Here is a 24,083-nt window from a genome sequence, read left to right as displayed (position 1 = left end):
TTTGAAAGCTAAAATCAATCAGATATGCGAACGCATCAAAGGCCCCTGGAGAGCATTCCTGGGAGAGGCGCCCCAATGCCGGGCTGAGGCTGAGGCAGGAGCTGTTTTGCCGGATCAAAGTCCAGGAGGAGGGCCCGGACTCTCAAACAACACCTCGCTACCTCGTGAGTGACACAACCCGCCCAACCTGTAGTTATGAAAATGCACAAGCCCGGCACTCTGCAGCGTCAGCGGCTCACAGCAGAAACCCAATCTCTTCCTCATCTCCTCCTTTCTGCTAAGGAGAAAACAGCCTCCTCTTCACCTGCATTTAAAAACTTACACATTTTTTAGTTCTACACTAGAAACAGTCATGATGCAAAAATATAAAATAGATATTGAGAGGCCTGCAGGTGGGTGAGTCACGTCAAATGAGTATTTATCGGCCGCGTTGCTGGGCACTGGGCCTGGAGCAGGGTGGAGCAGAGCAATCCAGCCAGTCACCGGCTCCACCCTCCCCACTGTGGCCCGCTCCCAGAGCTCCTGAGCAAGACTCAGACACCGCAGAGCCCAGAAACTAGCCTTGCCATATCCCGAGGAGGCTAATAGATTTCCTACAACTCTAGAGAGAATGCGTCAGTTAGGCAAAATCTGAAACTGGTTTTGGAATCCTTAAGTAGAAAAACAATTTCCTGGATGGTAACCAGGGAGTTTGGGAACCGAGGGAAAGTGGGAGGCCAGATGTATGGCCAAAGGCACCTGCCGCTGGACACCCGGAGCCTGACACCCTGGGGCACTGGGAGGCCACGGGCACCCATTCTGTAACACCCACCCTAGTCACAGCTCAGGGCATGTCATCCCGCTGGCCAACTGAGGTCAGATGCCTGTGCCTTGCCTGCCAGAAATAAGGAAAAGTATTGGGGTTTTTCTGGTGAAGACTTACACCCCAATACTCCTGTAATGATGGATTCCCAAACAAGAGGGGATTCAGATACTAAGCAGAAAAAAAGGAAAGAAAAGAACAAAAATCACTGTGACTGTCTACTTACTATAGGGTGTCCCCAAAAAACGTATATGTACTTTTAACAACTGATAACTCACTTAGTTTTCACTTCTTTTCAGGTTTAACTGATTTGAAATAATGGGTGAAGCCAGGCTAAGCTTTGAAAAAAGAAAATTTATCCTTAAGTGTCACTAGACCTCTTTTTATGGGATACATAAAAGATAAAGTTCAAGGTAAAAAACCGGCAACAGTTGATGAATTGAAGGCACACAAATATCGAACGAAATGATTCTTGATGTTTGCGATTCCATTGCTTCCAGTCATCAGCAGTGCCTGGCCCAGAACGGTGGTCAGTTTGAAAACAGACACTGACAAAAAAGTTTATTAATTTCTGTAGATTCTTTTAAATATTTTTGTATTGATTTTGAGAGAGAGAAGAAGAGGGATAGAGAGATAGAAACAATGATGAGAGCCCTAGCCCATTTGGCTCTGTGGATAGAGCCTCAGTCCTATGACGGAAGGGTCATGGGTTCAAATCCAGTCAAGGGCATGAACCTCAGCTGCAGGCCAGATGCCGGGCCCTGGTTGGGGAGCATGCGGAGGATGTGCCTCTCTCACATTGATGTTTCTCTCTCCTTCTGCCTTCCATCCTAAAAATCAACAGAAAAATATCCTCTGGTGATATTAACAACAACAAAAAGAAACATCGATGAGAGAGAAACATCATCGATCAGCTGCCTCCTGCATGCCCACTAGGGATTGAGCCCGCAACCCAGGTATATGCCCTGACCAGGAATGGAACCGTGACCTTTTGGTTCCTGGGTCAACACTCAACCACTGAGTCACACTAGCCAGGCATTTCTGTAGATTCTTTTAAATTTTGAAAAATAACTGTTTTTAATAAACACTGCCTGGCTATTTTAGCTCCCAACTTTTGTTGCCCAGATCACAGCCTGGTGTGAGGCAGGGGCGTTTTGTCTTCCTGATTGCTATCTGCACCCTTTCCCTTCACCAGGCTCTCTGGTCCTGCCCTTACTGAAGATCTGTAGGGAATAAAACGGGCACATCTAGAAAAGTTTAATGATCTATCCGCCACACGCCTTTCCTGGATAATCACATTTCAACTGGAGCTCATTTGTACCATTCTGTTGTTATAGCCACAGTATCTGAATTTAAAGCTGTGTGTGGATTTCCTACTTATAATTCTAGTCATCTGCAAGACTATCTAGTTGGAAAGGTACTTGGATCTGGTGGGAACAGGCAAAACTTAAAATTTCATTGCGCATACTCAATGGAGAGCCTAAAACTACGTCCTCGAAAGCTGTCCTGTCAGTCACTGGGCAGTGCGGAGCTCGGGCTTTTCTCTCGCCCACAACCTGAATCTTCGGGAGACGGCTCATGCTGCAGCCGTCCCGGGAGCCTCAGAGCAGGCTAGTGCCTGTGCCTGCCAGACAGCCGGCCACTACCCGGAATCTGACCTCCTCGCCACGGACGCAGACGCCCACTGACACCAGCCCTGGCTCTCCTTCCCGCCTGATCACTGCCAGGCCAGCTCCGCCTTCGCCTCCACGGGACTCAGTTCCTGCCTCTTCCTTCCACTCTACTCAGCCCCACTGGGACCTTCTCTCCCATGTTCAGCCTTAGCCGAATCACGAGACCTGTGTTGATCCCCTGGCACATGTAATTATGGCACATGCTAAGGTATTCGTGTGTATGAAAACTTCTGGTATCTGGGAATAGATTTAAGGATTATTTCTACTTCTGCTCGTACAGTTTGTGAAAAAGATCTGTTGGAACACAGCTATACTTACTACCCATCTGTTCATTTGGTACTTGTCACACTGCTTTGCATGGTAGTTACCATGGAAACCAGAATCAAATCCTTATCCTTAGTAGGTACTCACATAATCACACTAATAAATGAGTCTATCAGCAGCTGATGAAAGTCAGAAGCTATCTCCATTCTTTGCATGAAAATTATGATGAAAAATTAGAGATGAAACGAACATTCTGAATTTATTCCTTTAATTAAACCTAAAGCCACTCTGCAAGTCCATGACACTTAGAATAGCAAAGGGACAATGAACAAACAGAAATAATTTCTGTTCCCTCTGTATAGTTGTCCTTTGGTGAGGGACAATGCAGTCACTCTTGGCATGTACTTTGCTTTGGTGGGTGTAAGAGACTGCCATCGAGTTGAGCTCGCCATCTTTCTTCTCGTTTGAGTCCATTCCCACACACACACACAGGCGGTGACTTCCAGGAGGAGAGCCATGCCCCACAGCAGGTAGGTGATAGCAGGAAAACCACTTCTCCTCCCCAGGCCTGAGATTCCTCATCCAAAATCTCAGCAGAGTGGATGAGACAAGCCCTCGGTTCCTGATTCACATTCACACACCAATGCCCACGCCGTGATGCAGACACACGGAACAGCGCCCCCCAGGCACCACAGTGCTGCGCTTGCCTGTCACCTGCTCAGGAAGAGGAGATGCAGGTGTCCTTAGAGCACCTTTCCTCCTCTCCTCAGAATGCCAAGGTCCCAAAAGGATCCACGTCTAAACGCTCAGTGCGGCTCCGGAGTCAGGTGACACGGAGCAGTCTCAGTCAAACCACAGCGCACAGCCCCACGAGCTACACACCTAATAAAAGCGAATTAAATGCGGTATCGTGCCAATAACTGTCAGTTCACAGTTAAACTTTAAAACAAAAATTTAAATTCAGTTGTAGAAAACTGATAATGGGCATTATGACATAATGAAAAACAATGTAAGAGCAACTTAAAAAAAATAGTTATAGTATTTGTAGTAAAAGAAACTGACTTCACAGAGAATTTTCCTCATGATTGCTGGATTGGATCCTTGAATGACTATTCCAAGTAAGCGTCGACATCCTCTAAGAACTGTTCTTCCTCACTAAGATATTCCAGGACGACGTTCCCGCCATTGTATAGAGGACAGTCCTCCCTGGCCATCCAGGCTTCCAGCGTGTGGTCCAAGGGCAACGCTTCCCCGGAAGTCATGTGACAGAGCCTTAGCTTCTGTTAAGAGAGAAGGGAGGCACACTGTAGCGTAACCAACAAACGTGTGTGTAGCATAGCCTAAACCCCTACGGCAGAGCAGTTACCACCAGCTGGTACCTTGGCCGTGGACTTGTTATTGTCGTTTCTGAGACTGGCTAAGGAAGCTGCAAAGTCGATGACCTTCCCCACGCTCCATCGGTGACAGAAGAACATGGGTTTGCTCTTCTCTTTGCTCCCCTTGGGTAAGAACACCTGCAAGTAGACTCTTTCCGTCTGTAGGAACAAAACAGTTATAGTAGATTACCTACATGAACTAGACAGCTGTTTTTGTCACTTCCTCTCTTCCTCTCGTGGGAGTACCAGTCAGAGTTGCCCAGCAGCCACCTGAATGCATAGGTAGAGGACTCAAGACCTGGCCAGGGTGACCTGTGCAAAAACAGGTTATGTGACCTGGGTACGCCAACTGAGGTCTTCCCTGGGTTTTACCCTCAAAGGCCGGGTGCAAAGGGCAGCTCTCTGTCTCCTGAGACCGTAAGGCGCATTGGATTAAAGCTGGAATTGCTCACATCTATCGCCCAGGCCCCTCCACCATCCCTGAGCCGACATGGAAAAGTCCTGTGGGGGGAAAGAATGGGCCCAACCTGAGGGAAGTCAAGGACACAATGGGCTCTTTCTACCGCATCTGCGTCGTGGAGCTCAGTCATCCTGGTGACCAGATCCACGCCGCTCCCATCACACGAGGGGCCAAGTTTTCATTATGCTAGTTGGTATCAAGTTTCTTCGTTTGCAAATGAAAGATCCCTAAGACATAAAACACATCTTCCTACATGAAGGACAACGTGTTTAGAGATAGCAGGGCTTTTGAGAATAAAGAAGCTAGAAAAAAAAGAAAGAAACAAAAGACAAGTTTCATAGAAGTTTTGGATGGTCCCTCCAGTATGCTAGACACTATATGCTTCCTCATGTTGTATTGTCATGCTAAGTTAACAAATGCAGAGGGGGCCGAAACCGGTTTGGCTCAATGGATAGAGCGTCAGCTTGGGGACTGAAAGGTCCCGGGTTCGATTCCGGTCAAGGGCATGTATCTTGGTTGCGGGCATATCCTCAGTAGGGGGTGTGCAAGAGGCAGCTGATCGATGACTCTCTCTCATCGATGTTTCTAACTATCTCTCTCCCTTCCTCTCTGTACAAAATCAATAAAATATATTTAAAAAAAAATAAAATAAAAATAAATGCAGAGGGGAAAAAAGAGTAAAAGCAAAGGTGTTCCTTGATTCCTGAAAATTGCTTTAAAAAGAGTTGGCTTTACAGACCAATTCCTGTCACAATGAAATTATTGGGATAAGAGGAGCATCTTTAAATCATAGAGGAAAGATTACAATTATTTTAGGAACCATTAGATTCAAGACCATTTCCAGTACCAAAGAGTTTAGATTTGTTGAAGACCAGTGGAGTGTGTTATTACAGATAACAAGATTAAAAGAAAAGAAATCATTGGAAGTTTAAACTTTGGGCCAACTCTATAAAATCAAAGTAATAAGAGTATAAATATGAAAAGAAAATATTAAAGGATATAGCCTCACCTAAAAAAAGATAAATATGCTTGAAGATCACAAAGGGAACAGAAATGCAGAAAGGCGAGTGGGCAGAGAGAGACCAGAAGAGAGTGCCTATTCAAGACCAACAGGCACAATCTGTAAACTGAAATGTCAGAGCAAACCCAGGACGGAAATAACTAAGTGTGAAAAAGACATTTAACAATGAGACAAGTCAAGGCTCTACAACAGCAGTTCTCAGCCTGTGGGAACCGCTAGTTGAGAACAGCTAGCAGGGTCGCCTAAGACCATTGGAAAACACAGACATCTACATTACAACTCATAACAGTAGCAAAATTACAGTTATGAAGTAGCGATGAAAATAATTTTATGGTTGGGGGGTCACCACAACATGAGGAAACTGTATTAAAGGGTCTCAGCATTAGAAAGGTTGAGAACCACTGAGTTAAGGGATAATATCCATAAAAAAGGAGCAAGAAGTTATGAAGCCAAAAACAGGCAGAAATAAAAGAAGCTATAAATAGCTAATAAGAAATATAAACATAAAAAAAAAACCACAGTTTCTGAAATTAAAAGATTAAACAGGATAAATTTCTAATCTTCCATAAGAAGGCTTACTTGATGCCCTAACCGGTTTGGCTAAGTGGACAGAACATTGGCCTGTAGACTGAAAGGTCCCTGGTTTGGTTCCGGTCAAGGCCATATATCTTGGTTGTGGGCACATCCCCAATAGGGGGTGTGCAGGAGGCAGTTGATCAATGTTTCTCTCTCATCGATGTTTCTAACTCTCTATCCCTCTCCCCTCCTCTCTGTAAAAAATCAATAAAATATATATATATATATATATATATATATATATATATATATATATATTTTTTTTTTTTTTTTTTTTAAAGGCTTACTTGATGAAGTTGAGGAACTCATCTAGAATGTAGCACAAGGAGACGGCAAGATAGAAACTATGTCCCCAAATATGTCTGAAGCTAACAAGAGTTTCAGAAGAGAAGAAATGATGGAGCAGCAATAGTCAGAGAAAAATGAGATAATTTTCTAAAATGAAGACATAAGTTAAAATTTTAAATGTATCTCAAGGGCCAGGCTGGGCAATTAAAATAAATCCATGCCCAGAAACATTGCACTGAAATTGAAAAATACCGCAGGTAAAGTCTTAAAAGCCACTAAAAAAAGACATTTAACCATATAGGATTGAAAAATAAAGATACAGCAAATATTTCCCCTATAACAGATCACAGAGGCCCCTGTACGCAGCTCCAAGGAAGTGAGAGTCTGATAGACAACCAGCTTGAGCGAGGATAAAATAGGGCACTCTCAGACAAGAAAGACTGAAAGAGTTTACCTGCAAAGTCTCTGAGCGAATCACCAAAGACTGGAACTCAGAAAAATAAATATAAGTCCTAAGGAAAGAAGAAACTGAAAAAACGTGTAGATTTACATAGATATCGGTGACAATAGTCTTCATGTGTGAACAAAGATGGTGGGTGGGAGACATTCGCGTGGACAGGCATGTCAAGCTCCCTGTGCTATTTGAGAGGATGTAACTTTAAAGAGGAAAATTGGTTTTTCACTTTATACATAAAAAATAAAATATAAACACATGCCTGTTATCACCATTACTATAATGCCTTATATTGGGGATTCTATTATAGATAATGTAGAAGAAAATGAAATAACTAATATAATTATTATAAAATAAAAGCTATCCTGCTAATGTGGTATGACTCATATCTAGGAAATCAAAGGCACTAATGGTGAAAAAGAAACTCCTAAAATTAATCCTAAGAGTTTGATGATGTGGCTGAATCAGATGAATATACAGAAATCAAGACTCTTTTCTCTATATTAGCAGTAAGTATCTGAAAATAGAGGTGGACGTAAATATTCTGTTCACAACAGAAATAAAACCCCAAAATAACTGGAAATGAAAATAAATAAGGAAAGAGACTTAAATGAAGACAAGCATGTTATGCAAGACAAGAAACGTGGTCTGAATAACTGGAAGGACACAGGAGGCGCCTGGATAGGAAGGCCACATAATAAAAACATTATTTCTCTCAAAACTGATAAGTAACATGTAATGCAAATCCAGTATGAGTCCTAAAGGGGAAGTTTGCTTTTTCCTTTACACATCTCTTAATAGCTACACTTGCTAAAAGTGTGTACTACCTTTGCAAATTTAAAACATTAAAGAAAGATTTTTAAAAAGGAAAATAGTAAGGATAATAACTAAAAGAAAAATACAATCAATGGTTTCTAAAAAAGTAGAATAGAAGAAAACATAGAAAATTCAATCAATATAAAAGAAGACGGGAAAGAGAAATAAGGATGATGAGCAAAAATCATCAGATGGAAGATAAACATTCAAATGTATCAGTGATCACAATATATATAAATGTATCCAACTCACCTATAAAAGAGGAATACTAGCAAACTGGATTAGAAAAACAAAGTCCAGCTATATGCTGCTTACAAGAGACACCCTAAAACAAAACAACATAGAAAAGGTGAACATAACATGATAAAAAAAAGATGCAATAGTTAAATCTTAACCAAAAGAAAACTAGTGAAACAATCTATATATATAAAACCCTAATATGCAACTAAACAGAATGGTGGAACAACTGAACAACGGGTCACTATGATGTGCACTGACCACCAGGGGGCACATGCAGAACCTGGCTGGCATCAGCAGCAGATTGGAAAGTGTAGAACATGCTGGGCATCGGCCGCAGCAGGATGGTGAAGCAGGTAAGTGGGGGCACCAGACCAAGGGAGGGCACCAGTCGCTGACATTGGGGCGAGCCTCTAGTGGTTACTGAAAATTCTTTGCTCCCCTGCGCCTCAATCCTGCCAAGCTCACACCTGCTGCCGCTGCCAGCCCTGATCATACCTGATGCCAGCACCAGCCCCCCTCACACCTGTAGCTAGCACCAGAGCTGCCACTCGTACCCGCTGCCAGTGCCCAGCACCGGTCCCAATCACTCGGCACTGTCAGTGGGTGTGAGTGGTAGCTGCCAGCCCTAATTGCCCCTGAGGACTTCTCCACCTCCCCCTGCTCCTGAGGGGCGATCGGGGCAGCAGCCACTGCTCATAGCCACTGACAGCACTGGCCTCAATTGCTCCGTGCTGTCATCGGGGGCAGACGCCCTCAGCGCATGGGAGTGGTGGCAGCGAGAGTGGGGCTTCCAGCAGATAGGTGACCTGATGGGGGGCGGGGGAAGGCATGGTGGGAGGGGCTTGGCAGGGGGGGTGTGTGGCGTGTAGAATGAGCCAAGACCCGCCCCTGTGCCCATTGCAGCCTGGCAGCCCACAGTTCCTTTCAAGGTGCAAGAATTTGTGCACTGGGCCCTAGTATTATTATAATTCAAAATAGCATCAAAAGCAAAATTAATAAAGAAGATATAATAATGGAGAATTCCACACACCTGGTAAGATACAACTCAGCAAAACCATTAGAATTACAAGAGAAACCTGCCGAAACCGGTTTGGCTCAGCGGTAGAGCGTCAGCCTGCAGACTGAAAGGTCCCAGGTTCGATTCCGGCCAAGGGCATGTACGTTGGTTGAGGGCACATCCCCGGTAGGGGGTGTGCAAGAGGCAGCTGGTCTATGTTTCTCTCTCATCGATATTTTTAGCTCTCTATCTCTCTCCCTTCCTCTCTGTAAGAAATCAATAAAATATATAAAAAAAAAAAAAAAAAGTCATAGATAGAATTACAAGAGAAACCTGACAAAACCACAGCTCCAGGAGATTTTAACACACCTGCCTCAGAAACTGATAGATAAGCAAACAAAAAATTAGTATGCACACACATACAAAAACAGGTGCACATGTGTAGACATATGTACAAAGAGAGAGACTGCAAATGATAAAGCAAGTAAAGGCAAAATGTAATTAACTGGTACCTTTGGGTAAAAAATATAGAAAAATTATTTGTACTATTCTTGCTACTATTTTTGTTTGCAACTACATCAAATTAAAGTTACCTGAAAAACACACCCAAACAAATAGGTTGAAAATAACCTACAATAAAGATAATATTTAATGTTGAAACTTCAGGCTCATTTGGATTAAAGTCAGAACTGTGATGAAGATGCCTATATTATTCAGTCCTGTTCATAGAGTTTAACCCATGCATTAAGACAAATAATGATGAAAAGCAGGAGTAACAGGAAAGAAAATTTGAGAAAAAGAAAACATCAAAACACAAAACTGTCATTTGCAGAAAATATAACTGCATGGAAGCATCCCAGAAAGCCTATAAACCATGGGAACAACGAGAGGTTTCTTTGCAGGAGAGAACAACAAACAACAACCAGCATAACCAATTGAGGGAGCGTTAAGTTTTTAAAAAGTTATTATTTACAATGGCAACAAAAATTATGAAGAACCTAAGAATATAATTAAGAAAAGACATATAGATATTGATGGTAAGCATTACAGATGTTATTTAAAAACAGAAAAGAAGACCTAAAGAAAAATTGGAACAATAGACTACAATCATGGATAGGATGAGAAGAGTCACAATTCTAAAGAGGTAAATTGTTCTAATAGAAAATTCAGTATAATTCCTATCAATCACAATTTCACAGAATAGGACAAAGTGATCCTACAATTTTTACAAAAGAATAAAGAGCCAAGAATAGACACAGTTGAAAGCAAAAAGTAAGTTGGAGAAATGTGCCCTGCTTCTTACACAGCTATGGTAATAAGCCACTTTGACATTGATGCAAAGATGGACAGACATTCCCAACTAGTCCCACGTGTATATATGGTAGGAGACTGAGGTATAATTACAAGGGTGAACTCTCAGTACCTTAATTTATGGCCATAGGTAACCAGTTCAGGTATGTGTGTGTGTAAATCTTTATTTCTACTTACAATTAAATGGAATAAAGAGCTACACAAAATAAGCAAATAAAGCTTTTAAAGGAAAATGTAAGAAAATATCTTAATTTATTTTGAAATCACTAATAAATTTGATCATTTAAATTTTAAAAGTACGGACCACTCAAGAGATAAAAAACAAAGAGAAGACAAACCACAAATTGAGAGAGGAAATGTGCAACACATGTAGTAAAAAATTCAGAACATCTAGAGTAAAAAAAAAAAAAATGTGCAACTACCCAACAGAAAATATAGGCAAAGGATATGAACAAATAATTCACAGAGGAAAGTCAATAGCCAACAAACTCATGCAAAATACCTGAACCTTAATTGTTAAAAGGGAAATTTACCTTTAAACCTCAGTGAGACATAACTTCATATCTATCAGGTTGGTAACAATGAATAACACCCAGTGTTGGCAAGAAACACTGAAACTCTCAAACGGGAAGAAGAAAAATTAGCACAGCCACTGAGCACTAAGTTGACAGTATCCAGGAAACCTGAGGCTAAGCCAAGCCCGGGACCCAGATGTTCCATTTCTCCATATCTTCCCTAGGGAGCATGTTTCAATCTGAGGGTCTCAATCCTTCAGGGGTTATAAAATCAGTATTCTTTAAAACAAAATAGAAAACACCAGTGTAAGGTTAGGTAAAACTGTGTTAAGGTATGTATGTATGTATGTATGTATGTACTGGGTTGCTGTATAAAATGCAAATTATATTACGGCTTTTTAAAGAAACTGTCCTAGTGAGATGTTATTTATATACACACAAGGACATTCACTGTTGAACAATATATAATACCGGTAACAAAAAAACTTGGAAAAATTCTGAATATTGTTCAACACAAGAATGAATAAATGTGGTATGTTCATACTATGGGATATGCAGTTATCACAATGAACAAACTAGACTAAATGTGTCAACGTGGATAAATGCTAAAAACATGATGCCAAGTGAAAAAGAAAAAAGAGCTGAAGAAGGATACGTATGGCTCCCTGCCATTTCTATAAAGTGAAAATCCTCACAAAATGATGTACCATTTTTTATGTAGCTACACACCTGTAACACCAGGAAATACACACATCAGGTTCAGGTTAGTTGTTATGAGATGGGAGGGAGGAGCAGAGAGGGGCTTTAACCGTTTGTAAACATCTTGTTTTTCAAAGTCTCCAAGACCCACCTGGGGCAGTGACTTCTCCCCGGCAGCATGCATCTTTAACTTCATCAGTGCCACCTTGGCAGCTGTTGCGCTATTTTTTGCACCCTTCCGTCGCTTATTCGCTGTCTCTCCTGTCTTGGAATCTAAGAAATAAAAATAAACTTATAAACACATAATGTTTACATTATATTTTCTAGACTTTTATTAACTGTTAGGGGCCCAGTGCATGAATTCCTGCACCTTGAAAGGAACTGTGGGTTGCAAGGCTGCAGTGGGCACAGGGTGGGTCTTTGCCCATCCTCCACGATTAATTTTTTATGGCTCTGAAACAAACAAAAACTACATACAATGAAGCTGCATAGAGACAACATAATGTGTACGTTATTATATTTAAAATATTGACAATCTCCACATCAAAACCCTTAGCATGGTGCTGCTTTTCAACTTAAGCTGATTTAATCACTAACATTTCTACAGAGAACTTTAAGTTTTGGTTATAGAAGATTTTATTGAAGGTAGTGTCCTTAAGAAAGAATGAAAATTCTGCTGAACTAACATGTTAGCAGAGACTGGTTTACTGTATAGATATACTGGAGGAATGATGCATGAAATTCACTCAAGAGTAGATCTTCCTTCCCTGGACTGCCAGCACTAGCTTCCCTCTGTCACCTGGGAACCAGGCTTCTCTCCAGCACCGGGGACCCGGGACCTGGGCTTCCCTCTGGCTGCCAGCAGGCACCGGGACCTGGGCTTCCCTTGAAGGCCCCGCTTCATCCAGAAGGTGGTCCAGTGTAATTAGCATATTATGCTTTTTTATATAGAGAGATTCTTTCCTGGTACCTCAGACTGTAATAGCATTCTTAGGACAGTAGACTAGGCTTAGAGACTACAAACTACTACTTTAGCCCTGTGGAACCATTTCTAGCTGTGATGGTTAACCAGCTAATCTGAGTGGCCGAGCAGGAAAACATCTGGCCTTGTGAGAATACTGTTGCAAGAATATCATCAAAATAGATTGCAAGTTGCAGCCCACAGGGGCTGTTAGCAATGCCTTCCATACTGAAAAGCAGACACTAGCAGCAGGAGCTTTGGAACTAATAGGTAGATAGCAATACAGAAAGCAATGAAACAAGTTTCCTGGGTACTTGCCAATAATGTCTCTAACAAGTTTCTGAGTGGCAGCCATGCGTGGCTTAGGGAGTTCCAGTTTTTCACATTCATGATCTGACTGGTGACGGTGTCTGTGAGCAGAAGAGTGACACCAGTTCAAGTACTTGCATACAAATTAAAGCGATACAGAGTGGGATGATCTGAGTGATCACCTCAGGCAAAAGTTCTTCTCACAGTGAGGACAGGTCACTGGCACAAGCTCTTTCTCCGCACAGCCCTTGAACGCACATGGGTAAGATGCATGTGTATCTGCCTTCAGCCTCTCCTTGACTACAGACACCTGAAAATGTAAAAAGGGAGAAATTGGCATATTTCACATGGAGAATAAGTCAACAAACCTACTTTGGAAGGCAGGATTCATATTACTACTACTTTAACTTATAAGAGCAACTTAGATGCTCCCACAAAACAGATTACGTATAGCACATGTGTCAAACACAAGGCCCGCGGGCCAAATCCAGCCCGCCAGGCCTTGCAATGTGGCCCGCACCGCGCTGTCATCACTGCACTCCGCTGTCAGTTTATGACATTGTCAGTTTATGACTGTTCAGTAAACCATTCGGCCCACAATTTAGGCTGGATTTTAGATTTTGGCCCCTTCTCTGATTGAGTTCGACACCCCTAACGTATAGTAAATATTTGTGTGAGAAAAGATTGTGTTGACTGTTATACATTTTTATAAACTTCCTACTGTGGTATATTTATCTTCTAAATCAAGTTAAGGTGACTATTGAGTTACTCTTTATAATTTTAGTCTTCTACTTTGTAACGGTCCAACACAAAGATGCCCCATACTGACATGCTCAGGGAGTCACCCCAACACTAGTCCTCAATGGCAAGTTTACCTATTTTCACACCAGTTTTAAGTAGTTAAGTATATATAAATGAGCACTTAAAATTACGTTTATGGCCCTAACCGGTTTGGCTCCGTGGATAAAGCATTGGCCTGCAGACTGAAAGACCCCAGGTTTAATACCGGTGAAGGGCATGTACCTTGGTTGCAGGTACATTCCCAATAGGAGGTGTGCAGGGGGCAGCTGGCAGCCAGAGGGAAGCCCAGGTCCCGGGTTTCTCTCTCATCAATGTTTAACTCTCTATCCCTTTCCCTTCCTCTCTGTAAAAATCAATAAATTATATTTTAAAAATTATGTTTATCCATGATATAGAGGGTTAAAGACAGTTTTCATAATGATACACTGCTCGCAATGGTTTAATATTCTATTTCCAGCAAACATCACATCAGAAGAAGATGAGGTTTTATAAGATGAAAGAAAAATCCAGATCCACCAGTCTATTGACTACAGGTGTCCCCCACTATGCAAAAGTAGCTGAGCATTCCTACCTATAAAACTACATACACGGAAATGGCGCAATCACCATTAATTACATGGAAAATGTCTTCACTGTTCCCAGACCCCAAAGGGGGTCTCCCAGATGCTCAGACACGATTGAAAGCTGGAGCCCTAACGCGGAGATGCTGAGCACGGGGCCGGAGAAGGAGCTTGGCCGCCGCTCTCACAGCGCAGGGCGAGCTGCCTGCGCAGCGAACGGCTCACGGCAAAACAAGCGCCAATGCTGTTTTCACTGCTCCCCTTTTCTGGAAAAGTGAAAGCCTTTCTGGATCTCCTTAGGTTAGCACCAACAGATACTAATGTGGGTCTTTCATAAAGGCGAAGGGGCTTAAAGTGAACTTTTGAAAATGGGGAAGGGTATTAAATAACTACGTTTCTAGAGTTAATGAATTTAGAGATATATTATAATTGCTTGAAATCCACAATCAAAGACACTCTTCCATATAAACAATAGCTGCATCTTGTTGGAAATGATTCAACTATTTTTCCAAATTTGTTCCCACAGTTTCAAGGTAAATGATTTTTCTTCACTATTTTAATTGAGATCCAATTGAGAGACATTAAAAGAAAATCAAATGGATATAACGTTGCTGAGGAGAATCCAAGATGGCTGCTCGGGTAGGCACCTAGCCGCAGCCGCACGCAACAATTTCAATAAAATACAACTAAAATATAAAATGGACAGTACCCAGAACTACAGGAAAGTCAACTGACTGGAAATTCTACAACAAGAAGCAAGGAGAAAACCAGAAGGAGGCTCGGAGGAGCTGTAAAAGCCCAAGGTACGGAGACACGCGGCGCGCGGAGAGGACGGAGCCGGAGAGGAGGGAGGCCGAGTGCCTGGCTGGCGGTCCCTAGCGGAAAGGAGATAAACACTCCGACTGTGCTGGGCCCCCGACTGCTCTGAACCCCCGTTCTAGGCCAGACCCCGGGGACCCAGGCTCATCCAGAGGGAGCTGGGCTGTAAGGCGGAACCCCGGGAAGCGGCGAAAGGTCCCAGAGGCGCACACACAGCGCGCAGAGAAGGGCTGGCCGGCTGTGCCGTAGGACTGCCCTGGCGGGAAGGAGACAGGCTCCAGACTGCTCTGAACGCCATCTCCAACTCCACTTCCAACTGAACTGAACCCAGTTTCGGGCCCATTGCTAGAGAGCTTACACTGTTTGGTAGCAGGCGAAAATCGAGGGCACCTTTCTCTCAGAGGTGCTTGCAACAAGTACTGAAGGACCCGGAGTCTCAGGAGTCGCATAGGGCGGGGCTGACGGAAGCCGAGGCTGTAGGCTCCACCCTGAAACCCCGCCCCATCAGGAAAGCTGCCTTCGAAAATGCCTAAACCAAATAGATCACAAACGAAAGAAATGGAGGACAAAAAGCGACTGGATATAGAATTCAAAACCACACTTATAAGGTTTTTCAAGAGTATCCTAGAAAAGGCCGATAAAATAAATGAGACCTATGAGGATATGAAAAGGGATCAACAAGAAATAAAGAATACATTGTCTGAAATAAAAAATATTCTACAGAGTCCTAAAAACAGAATAGAAGATCGCAAGAATCAAGTCAAAGATTTGGAACATAAAGAGCCAGAAGACACTCCTCTGCAGAAGCTAGAAGGCAAGAGAATCCAGAAAATTGAAGATAATGTAAGAAACCTCTGGGACAACTTCAAACGATCCAACATCAGAATCATGGGGTCCCAGAAGATGAGAGAGAGCAAGATATCGAAAACATACTGAAAGAAATAGTGACAGAAAACTTTCTCCACCTGGGGAAAGAATTGGACTTACAAGTCCAGGAAGCACACAGAACTCCAAATAAGAGGAATCCAAAGAGGACCACACCAAGACAAATCATAATTAAGATTCCAAGAGCAAAGGACAAAGAGAGAATATTAAAAGCAGCAAGAGCTAAGCAGGTGGTTACCTATAAAGGAGCACCTATACGATTGTCAGCTGATTTCTCAACAGAAACCATGCAGGCCAGACGGGAATGGCAAGAAATATTCAAGGTGATGAATAGCAAGAACCTACAGCCAAAAATACTCTACCCAGCAAAGCTATCACTCAGAATCGAAGGTCAAATAAAGAGCTTCACTAATAAAAAAAAGCTAAAGGAGTTCATCACCACCAAACCAGAATTATATGAATTGCTGAAGGGGATTCTTTCAGAAGAGAAAGTAAATAAAGATAAAAATTATGAACAACAAATACGTAACTATCAACAAGTTAATCTAAAAACCAAGGAAATTAAAAAAAATCTGATGAACAATATTAACTGTTGAATATAATAGAATCAGAGGTATGGAAGGGGAGTGAACTGATGATTCTTGGGGAAAAGGGGGGAGGGGAATGTGGGAAGAGACTGAACATAAACTGTGCACCTATGGATGAGGACAATGGGGAGTGGGGAAAGGGCAGAGGGTGGGGTGGGAAAGGAACACTTGTAATAATATGAACAATAAAAATTTATTAAAATAAATAAATAAATAAATAAATAAATAAATAAATGAAAATAAAAGAAAATCAAATGGTATCATAAGAAAAAGGACAGCACAGGGCAGATTTACAAGTTGCATAAAAAACATCAGCATGTTTCTGTGACTTAAATGGGATTTTTCTCCCAGTTAACCCTGTGTAATACCAATAAGTTGGTTAATTTTTAGTTCCCTCAAATAAATCACTCAACTTCGCAGGGCCAGACTGTGACTGAAGCCATTTAACCTTCATTTTCTATAACGGAGAGAGCAGAGGTAAAGTCCCTGTGCTTGGCAAACAGCGGGCAAGAATCCGTGTCCCCTCAGAGTGTGAGGCAGACGCATCCTTCCAAACAGAGAGAGTTCACTTTACCTTCCCGCCTCTCCTGACCCGAGGGAGGTAGGGCACTTGTCTGACTGTCACATGTGAGAAAGTGAGCTCAGCTTTCTCTTTTTCCTCTTGGAACCGAACTTGGGAGTCCAGGAGACTGGCGGGTCCAGCACTGCTGGGACTGGCAGGCAGTGTGCCTAATCCTGGCGTTCTCTGCAGACCTACTGGGCTCTCCTCACCAAGCCTTACCATTCTCCCTGTCCTTTAGCAGTAACACAGACATTTTGGTTTCTGTCTACCAGCCACTTTTTAGCTCCCCATGTGGTCAGAATTAGACTGGAACTGGTGGGACCACAGGTTTGTTCCAGGTGGTCTAAGGCTGAGCCAGAACAATATGCTGTCACCAAATCCTCCCACCAGGCACCGGTGCAAAGGAACGAGCGGAGGACACTGGCAGGGTGCACGAGGGCGGCAATTCCGTTTCAGATCGCAAACAGGGAGCCTAGAGCTGCAAGCGGCCACCCAAACAGAACTGGAGTGTAAAGAAATAAGAATTATGAGACTAAAAAAGTATAAATACCAAGTGGACTAACTTCTTAAAAAACTGAGAAAAATAATATAAAGCAAAAACAATAATTTGCATAATTAGCTTAGTATGCCAAATTTTAATCTGCTGTACACTGGCTGGTTTGAAACCTCTTCAAAATTGGAAAAAGCCCAGCTGGTGTGGCTCAGTGGTTGAGTGTTGACCTTTGAACCAGAAGATCACAGTTCAATTCCCCAGTCAGGACACATGCCAAGGTTGAGGGCTAGATCCCCAGTAGGGGACGTGCAGGAGGCAGCCAATTAATGCTTCTCTCTCATCATTTATGTTTCTCTCTCTCTCCCTCTCCCTTCTCCTCTGAAATAAATAAAAATCCATTTTTAAAAATTGGAAGAAAAGTACATAAATACAAATGTGAGTTATGAGAGAGAACTATTAACATACCTCAGAACAGCCGTGTGACTCTTTGCTTCTGTGCTCAAGGCTTAAATAATTAAAAAAAAAAAAAAAAGTGTTTACTTAAGTGCAATTAAATAATATAAAGATAACTGCAATCTGAGATATTTCAGTTGTTAGCATCCTTAAGATTACATTTATGCTACATTAAGAACTCTACAAATAAGGATAAGCTGAAATACCAGATAAAGATAGAGCATCTGTTGCCTCAAAAGGCTTAAAACATAGTTGTTCAACTTCCATATGAGAAAAAACAGTTCGCCACTCTAAATTACCTTCACTCTGAGTGCTTTCAGGTGTGTGAACTGATAAAAAAAAATCTTTTGATTCCTTTTATTTCTTAAAGACCATCAATAATAAAAGGTCAAAAATGTGCTCTAGTTCTAATTTTAAAATATGCACTACTTTAATTTTATTAATTAAAATAAAGAGTATAATCATTAACTGGATATTTTCCACATTTCTTATATTGTGGATATGTTCTTTTCTTGTGATTAAGACACAAATACAACTTTTACATACTAAATCACAAATAGCCCAGCCAATGTGGCTCAGTGGTTGAGTGTTGATCTATGAACCAGGAGGTCCCAGTTTGATTCCGGTCCTGGTGCATGTTGGGGTTTCAGGCTCAATACCCGAGGGGGTAGAAGTGGGGAGTGCAGGAGGCAACCAATCAATTATTCTCATTATCGATATTTCTATCTCTCTCTCCCTCTCCCTTCCTCTCTGAAATCAATAAAAATATATTTTAAAAAAATCACACAGATAATGCCATCTAAGAAGTTTAAAGATTAGCTAAATATATGCACAAGAAATCAGAGCCTATGACTAGTCTATTTTTTCCAAGTGTTCATTTTACCATAATGAACATTAACTATCAATGGCTAAAGTAAGAGCTATTTTACATAATTCTGCTGTTCAGAAGTAAATCTCATATTACAAACATCGAAGTTACTTTCAAATCCTGTACAAAAACATAACTTACCAAAATGTTCCTGAACAACCATCACATACGAATGGAAGAAAATCTAAAATTGAAGGACAATGTTATAGGTACTGGTCAGTATTGGGTTTTGATTTCGTTTTCTTAAGCATAGAGAATCTGCAAGTACTGCACTACCTCCATCGGAGAACTTTCCTTTTTGCCAATATCCTAATGTAGCAGGTAAACAAACGCCATCACAACCTTATGTCCTCTGGAGAATGTTACTAGGTAATCAGGAAACAAATGTTACTTAGAGTAGCATGTTAAATCCAAAAAAATGTTCTGTTTTTTCAGTTTGTTTTTGTTTCCCAGACTTAGTAAGTGTTGCTTTTGAGGACTGCATTTTGCAAAATTCCTGAATTTTAAGGGAAAAACCTGATTTCAATTCTGATTCCACTATTTACTAATTTAGCAATACTAAGCAAGTTACTTAACAGTAGAACTTTGGAGATTTTATATATAAATATATTTTATAATATATACACACACACACACACACACACACACACACACACACACACACATACACACACAGACACACACACACAAAACCAGAGCTATTATTAGGTATGTATATAGGTCTGTATGTATATGTATCCTATCTAATAAAAGAATAATATGCAATTGACCATCACTCCAACACACAAGATGGCTGCCCCCATGTGGATACAAGATGGCCACCACAAGATGGCCAGCAGGGAAGGGCAGTGGGGGCAATCAAGCCTGCAGGGGAGGGCAGTTAGGAGTGACCAAGCTGGCAGAGGAGGGAAGTTGGGGTGACCAGTCCTGCAGGGGAGGGCAGTTAAGGGGGGACCAGGCCTGCAGGGGAGGGCAGTTAGGGGCATTCAGGCTGGCAGGGGAGTGGTTAAGGGATGATCAGGCTGGCAGGCAGAAGCAGGGGCAATCAGGAAGGCAGTCCTGGATTGTGAGAGGGATGTCCAACTGCCCTTTTACTAACTGGGCAGTCGGAAATCCCTCGAGGGGTCCCAGATTGGAGAGGGTGCAGGCTGGGCTGAAGAACAACACTCCCCCCCCCCCTTGCACAAATTTTGTGCACTGGGCCTCTAGTGTGTATGTATATCTATACCTTATGCTATATCTACTTCACAGGGTAATTATAAAGACCAAATGATATACATAAAAAGTATGAATAGTTAGAAAGCAACTATAATTCATAAGACAATTACAACACTTAATTTGTCTTGAATAGTCTCTGAGAAAAATATTGTGGTGACTAGGTGGAGATGTTTTTAAAGAAAGCCCAGGAATTCGATAGATTGATGGATTGATACTGCAAAATTTAATCCTGAATTGTGTTTTTCCTTACTGTTGAGGAACAATTAAGTTAGTATTAACTAACTAACTACATAAATAACTACATTAGGAACAGAATTTTTGTAAAGCACATGGAAGTATCCATTCCCAGATGTGACAACTATTAACCACGGATACAATCAGTTACTCTCTAGAATGTTTTCAATGTACTTCATATTAAATTACAGCTAAAGTAAGACTGGTTATATCAAATCACACCACTTTTACAAAATGAAAACAAAAGATACTGCCCTTGCTGAAACCGGTTTGGCTCAGTGGATAGAGTATCGGCCTGCAGGCTGAGGGGTCCCGGGTTCGATTCCAGTCAAGGGCATGTACCTTGGTTGCGGGCACATCCCCAGTAGGGGGTGTGCAAGAGGCAGCTGATCGATGACTCTCATCAATGTTTCTAACTCTCTATCTCTCTCCCTTCCTCTCTGTAAAAAATCAATAAAATATATTTAAAAAAAAAAAAAAGATACAGCCCTTTAGAAAAAGCTACAATTTTCTTCCAAAGATCTCTTCCTGCAGGTCATCTAATTTGAAACAGAAAGAAAGGATCTTATAACCGAAAAGGACCCTGGGTAATTGTGCTGTGGGCCAAGAGTACAGTTCTTCCTTCACCTGAGAACGGGCTCAGGGAACAGTCCCTGGGGCTCTGGCTGCATGACTCCATGAGCGTCTCATACAGGAAAGTGTGTATACATTTGTCAGTGAGACAGACACAGAAACTGCGGGTGTCTCTTTCAAATTGGAAAAAAAGTACCCATTTGCTATTTTGAGACTTCTAGTGACTATGTAAACATTAGATACAAATCCAGAGGACTCAGGGGGGAGAGTGAAATCAAGGTAATTTCCTGGTGCCTGACACCATCTTTCTATCCATCAGGAAGCTAACAAAAATTTTAATACTCACACTCCAAATTTTAACTGCTGCCCACTAGTCCAAGAGTGAGGCCTTGGCCTCACTTCAGACACTCACACTTTAGAAGACCCCTGAGGTTGGCAAGGAAGCCGAGCATCTCACAGACGGTAGATGAGGAGGACTTATGAGGGTTAATCAGGCACATAACCCAGGAAAAACCACCGGCTAAGCTTCCACATGAAAGAGTGCAAGGAGGCTGCTGGAGGGCTGGGGCCCGCAGTGGAAGGTACAGAGCCTGGAAGCAACAAGGACCCAGCGGGACGTTGTCCTTCGCCCAGCCCACAGCAGGTACACTCATCAGCGGGCACTCCCACTGATCGGGCTGAGCCTGTCCTCTCAACAGGGACTTGGTGCTGCCACCAGGGGCTGAAGCTGCAACGTGAGGACACCCATTTCCACCTCCTGCATGTGAAACCAGGGACCCAGGCCACAGGGGACAGTGCACATGCCAAACCCAGGGACCCAGGCCACAGGGGACAGTGCACATGCCAAACCCAGGGACCCAGGCCACAGGGGACAGTGCACATGTGAAACCCAGGGACCCAGGCCACAGGGGACAGTGCACATGTGAAACCCAGGGACCCAGGCCACAGGGGACAGTGCACATGCCAAACCCAGGGACCCAGGCCACAGGGGACAGTGCACATGCCAAACCCAGGGACCCAGGCCACAGGGGACAGTGCACATGCCAAACCAGGGACCCAGGCCACAGGTGACAGCGCACATGTGAAACCCAGGGACCCAGGCCACAGGGGACAGCGCACATGTGAAACCCAGGGACCCAGGCCACAGGGGACAGTGCACATGTGAAACCAGGGACCCAGGCCACAGTGCACATGTGAAACCCAGGGCCCCAGGCCACAGGGGACAGTGCACATGCCAAACCAGGGCCCCAGGCCACGTGTGACAGCGCACATGCGAAACCCAGGGACCCAGGCCACAGGTGAGGGCGCACATGCCAAACCCAGGGACCCAGGCCACAGGGGACAGCGCACATGCCAAACCCAGGGACCCAGGCCACAGGGGACAGTGCACATGCCAAACCCAGGGACCCAGGCCACAGGGGACAGTGCACATGCCAAACCCAGGGACCCAGGCCACAGGGGACAGTGCACATGCCAAACCAGGGGCCAGGACGGAGCCTGCGGTGCGCTGTCTGTTTCAGGAACTCGCTACGGCCGGGCCACCCCCTGCACGGCTGCGGTGGGCTCTGCGGTGGGCTGTGCGGCCACGGGCCTCGGCTCAGGGGACAGGGCTCCATTGTTATTAATGCTCTGAAGTGCCGCTAACTCCAGTATGAACGCGGTCCTAGCCAACCAGCTGCTTGTAGGTGGTGGCGGCTGGTGACAGTCGGAGTACAGGGGACCGAGCTGGGAGACCACCACCCGGGGGCAGCCGGAGGGCAGAGCCCCCTGGGGAAGCCGGTAACCGAAGGGCCTTCGCCCAGAACTCCTCGGGAGGGGCCCAGGGACCCAGGCTAGCACTCACTCCCCGCGGCCTCCGCCGGCAGCAGCGGGCTACGCTGAAGTTGGGGCACGAGAAGCAGTGCCAGGGCCGGAGGGGAGCGGCGAGCGCCCTGAAACCCAGGTGCACGCCCAGGGGTGCCCGGGTTCCCATGGGTTCCATGCCACGGAGGCCACGCGTCTGCCTCCCACAGAGACGCTCCGCCCAGGCCGCCCTCCCGCCGCCCCGGTCCGTGGGGCAGAGCTGGGGACTCCGCCATCACCTCGCTGCCGGCAGTGCTCCACCTGACAGTGCTGCCCGATGTCCAGCTCCGCCATCGCTCCCGCCGCTGGGGCGGGGCGGGGCCACGGGCGCGGCGCCTGCTGGGAACGTGGGGAGCCCAGGGGCGGAGCCTGCAGGTGTGTGGGGCGGGGCCAGGATCTGGGGGCGGGGCCACGGGCGCGGCGCCTGCTGGGAACGTGGGAATCTCAGGGGCGGAGCCTGCAGGTGGGGCGGAGCCAGGATCGGGGGCGAAGCAGGGCCTGCAACTGGAGGCAGGGCCTGCAGCTGGGGCGGAGCCAGGGCCGGAAGTGGCGCAGCTGCTCTGTTTAGGGCAGTGTTTCCCAACCTTCTCTCATGATGAGAATCACCTGGTGGAGTTGTTAAAACACAGATTCCTGAATCCCAACTAAGAAGTGCTAAACTAGGATTTTTGGGAACATATAGGTAAAATTGTATACTTAACTAGTGCTCTAAGACAGATTTTATATACAGAGCACTAAGTTAGGTATGCAATTTTACCTATATGTTCTCAAAAATCCTAGTTTAGCACTTCTTAGTTGGGATTCAGGAATCTGTGTTTTAACAACGCCACCAGGTGATTCTCATCATGAGAGAAGTTTGGGAAACACTGGTTTAGGGTGTCGGAGTGTTTGCGGTTTGTCCCCGAGTCTACCCAAAGAGGGCAGGTGCCCGTCCTTTTCCAGGACCGGAATCATCAGTCTTTAAGGGAATGCTCAGCTCCCGCCCTGAGGATCACGGAAGGTCTCCCTAGGGTTGTCTGTCACTGTCCTTGTCACTGGGACTAGCGCAGCGCCTGGCACAGGTGTTTGCAAGAGTGAGTCAGTGACGGAGACAACGCGGCTTGTGCGATTCCCGACTCGTCCTACACCAGTGTTACTTGATTATATAGTTTAAAGTAAATGCCCTTTGAAAGGGAGACATTAGGCTTTTTTATAAATAAAGGTTTCTTTTTCTTTTTATTTTGCCTTTTTAAAAATTCTGGTAGAAAAAAAAGTCTCTGGCTCCCTAATGCATAGGGCACCGTAAAGGCCCTTCGATAGAGAGTCCAAACTCGCCGCACAGCCCCTGCAGCGGTGGATACCTTTGGGATGCAGGAGGGAAGGATGCCTTTGGGATGCAGGAGTTGGCTGCTTGATGAGCCACTTCAAAGGCACAGAGGAAGGAGAG

General features: G+C 44.0%; 1 protein-coding gene across 4 annotated transcripts; it reads right to left on the bottom strand.

Annotated features, from left to right (window-relative positions):
• Nucleotides 1-3,679: 3,679 nt before the first annotated feature.
• On the bottom strand, nucleotides 3,680-23,021 carry ZFAND1 (zinc finger AN1-type containing 1). 4 transcript variants are annotated; one of them, XR_014793255.1, is made up of 9 exons: nucleotides 21,228-21,504; nucleotides 18,932-18,974; nucleotides 17,935-17,974; nucleotides 12,945-13,072; nucleotides 12,772-12,863; nucleotides 11,644-11,765; nucleotides 7,983-8,055; nucleotides 4,119-4,274; nucleotides 3,680-4,019 (listed from the first exon to the last, which is right to left on the bottom strand). XR_014793255.1 is itself a non-coding variant. In XM_084865033.1 (8 exons), exons 1-8 carry the CDS (start codon nucleotides 22,949-22,951, stop codon nucleotides 3,849-3,851), a joined length of 807 nt encoding a protein of 268 aa, XP_084721159.1. In that variant the 5' UTR covers nucleotides 22,952-23,021; the 3' UTR covers nucleotides 3,680-3,848. The 4 variants fall into 4 exon arrangements, 3 of the variants coding, with proteins under 3 accessions (XP_084721159.1, XP_084721160.1, XP_084721158.1); XM_084865033.1 differs by lacking the exons at nucleotides 7,983-8,055; nucleotides 21,228-21,504 and adding an exon at nucleotides 22,897-23,021; XM_084865034.1 differs by lacking the exons at nucleotides 7,983-8,055; nucleotides 21,228-21,504 and adding an exon at nucleotides 22,919-22,963.
• Nucleotides 23,022-24,083: the final 1,062 nt, after the last annotated feature.

The sequence above is a fragment of the Pipistrellus hanaki genome (assembly GCF_964339955.1).
Source record: "Pipistrellus hanaki genome assembly, chromosome: 17".
Classification (NCBI taxonomy): Eukaryota; Metazoa; Chordata; class Mammalia; order Chiroptera; family Vespertilionidae; genus Pipistrellus; species Pipistrellus hanaki.
Note: the sequence above shows the minus strand (reverse complement) of the source record. Positions and strands in the feature narration are given on the sequence as shown.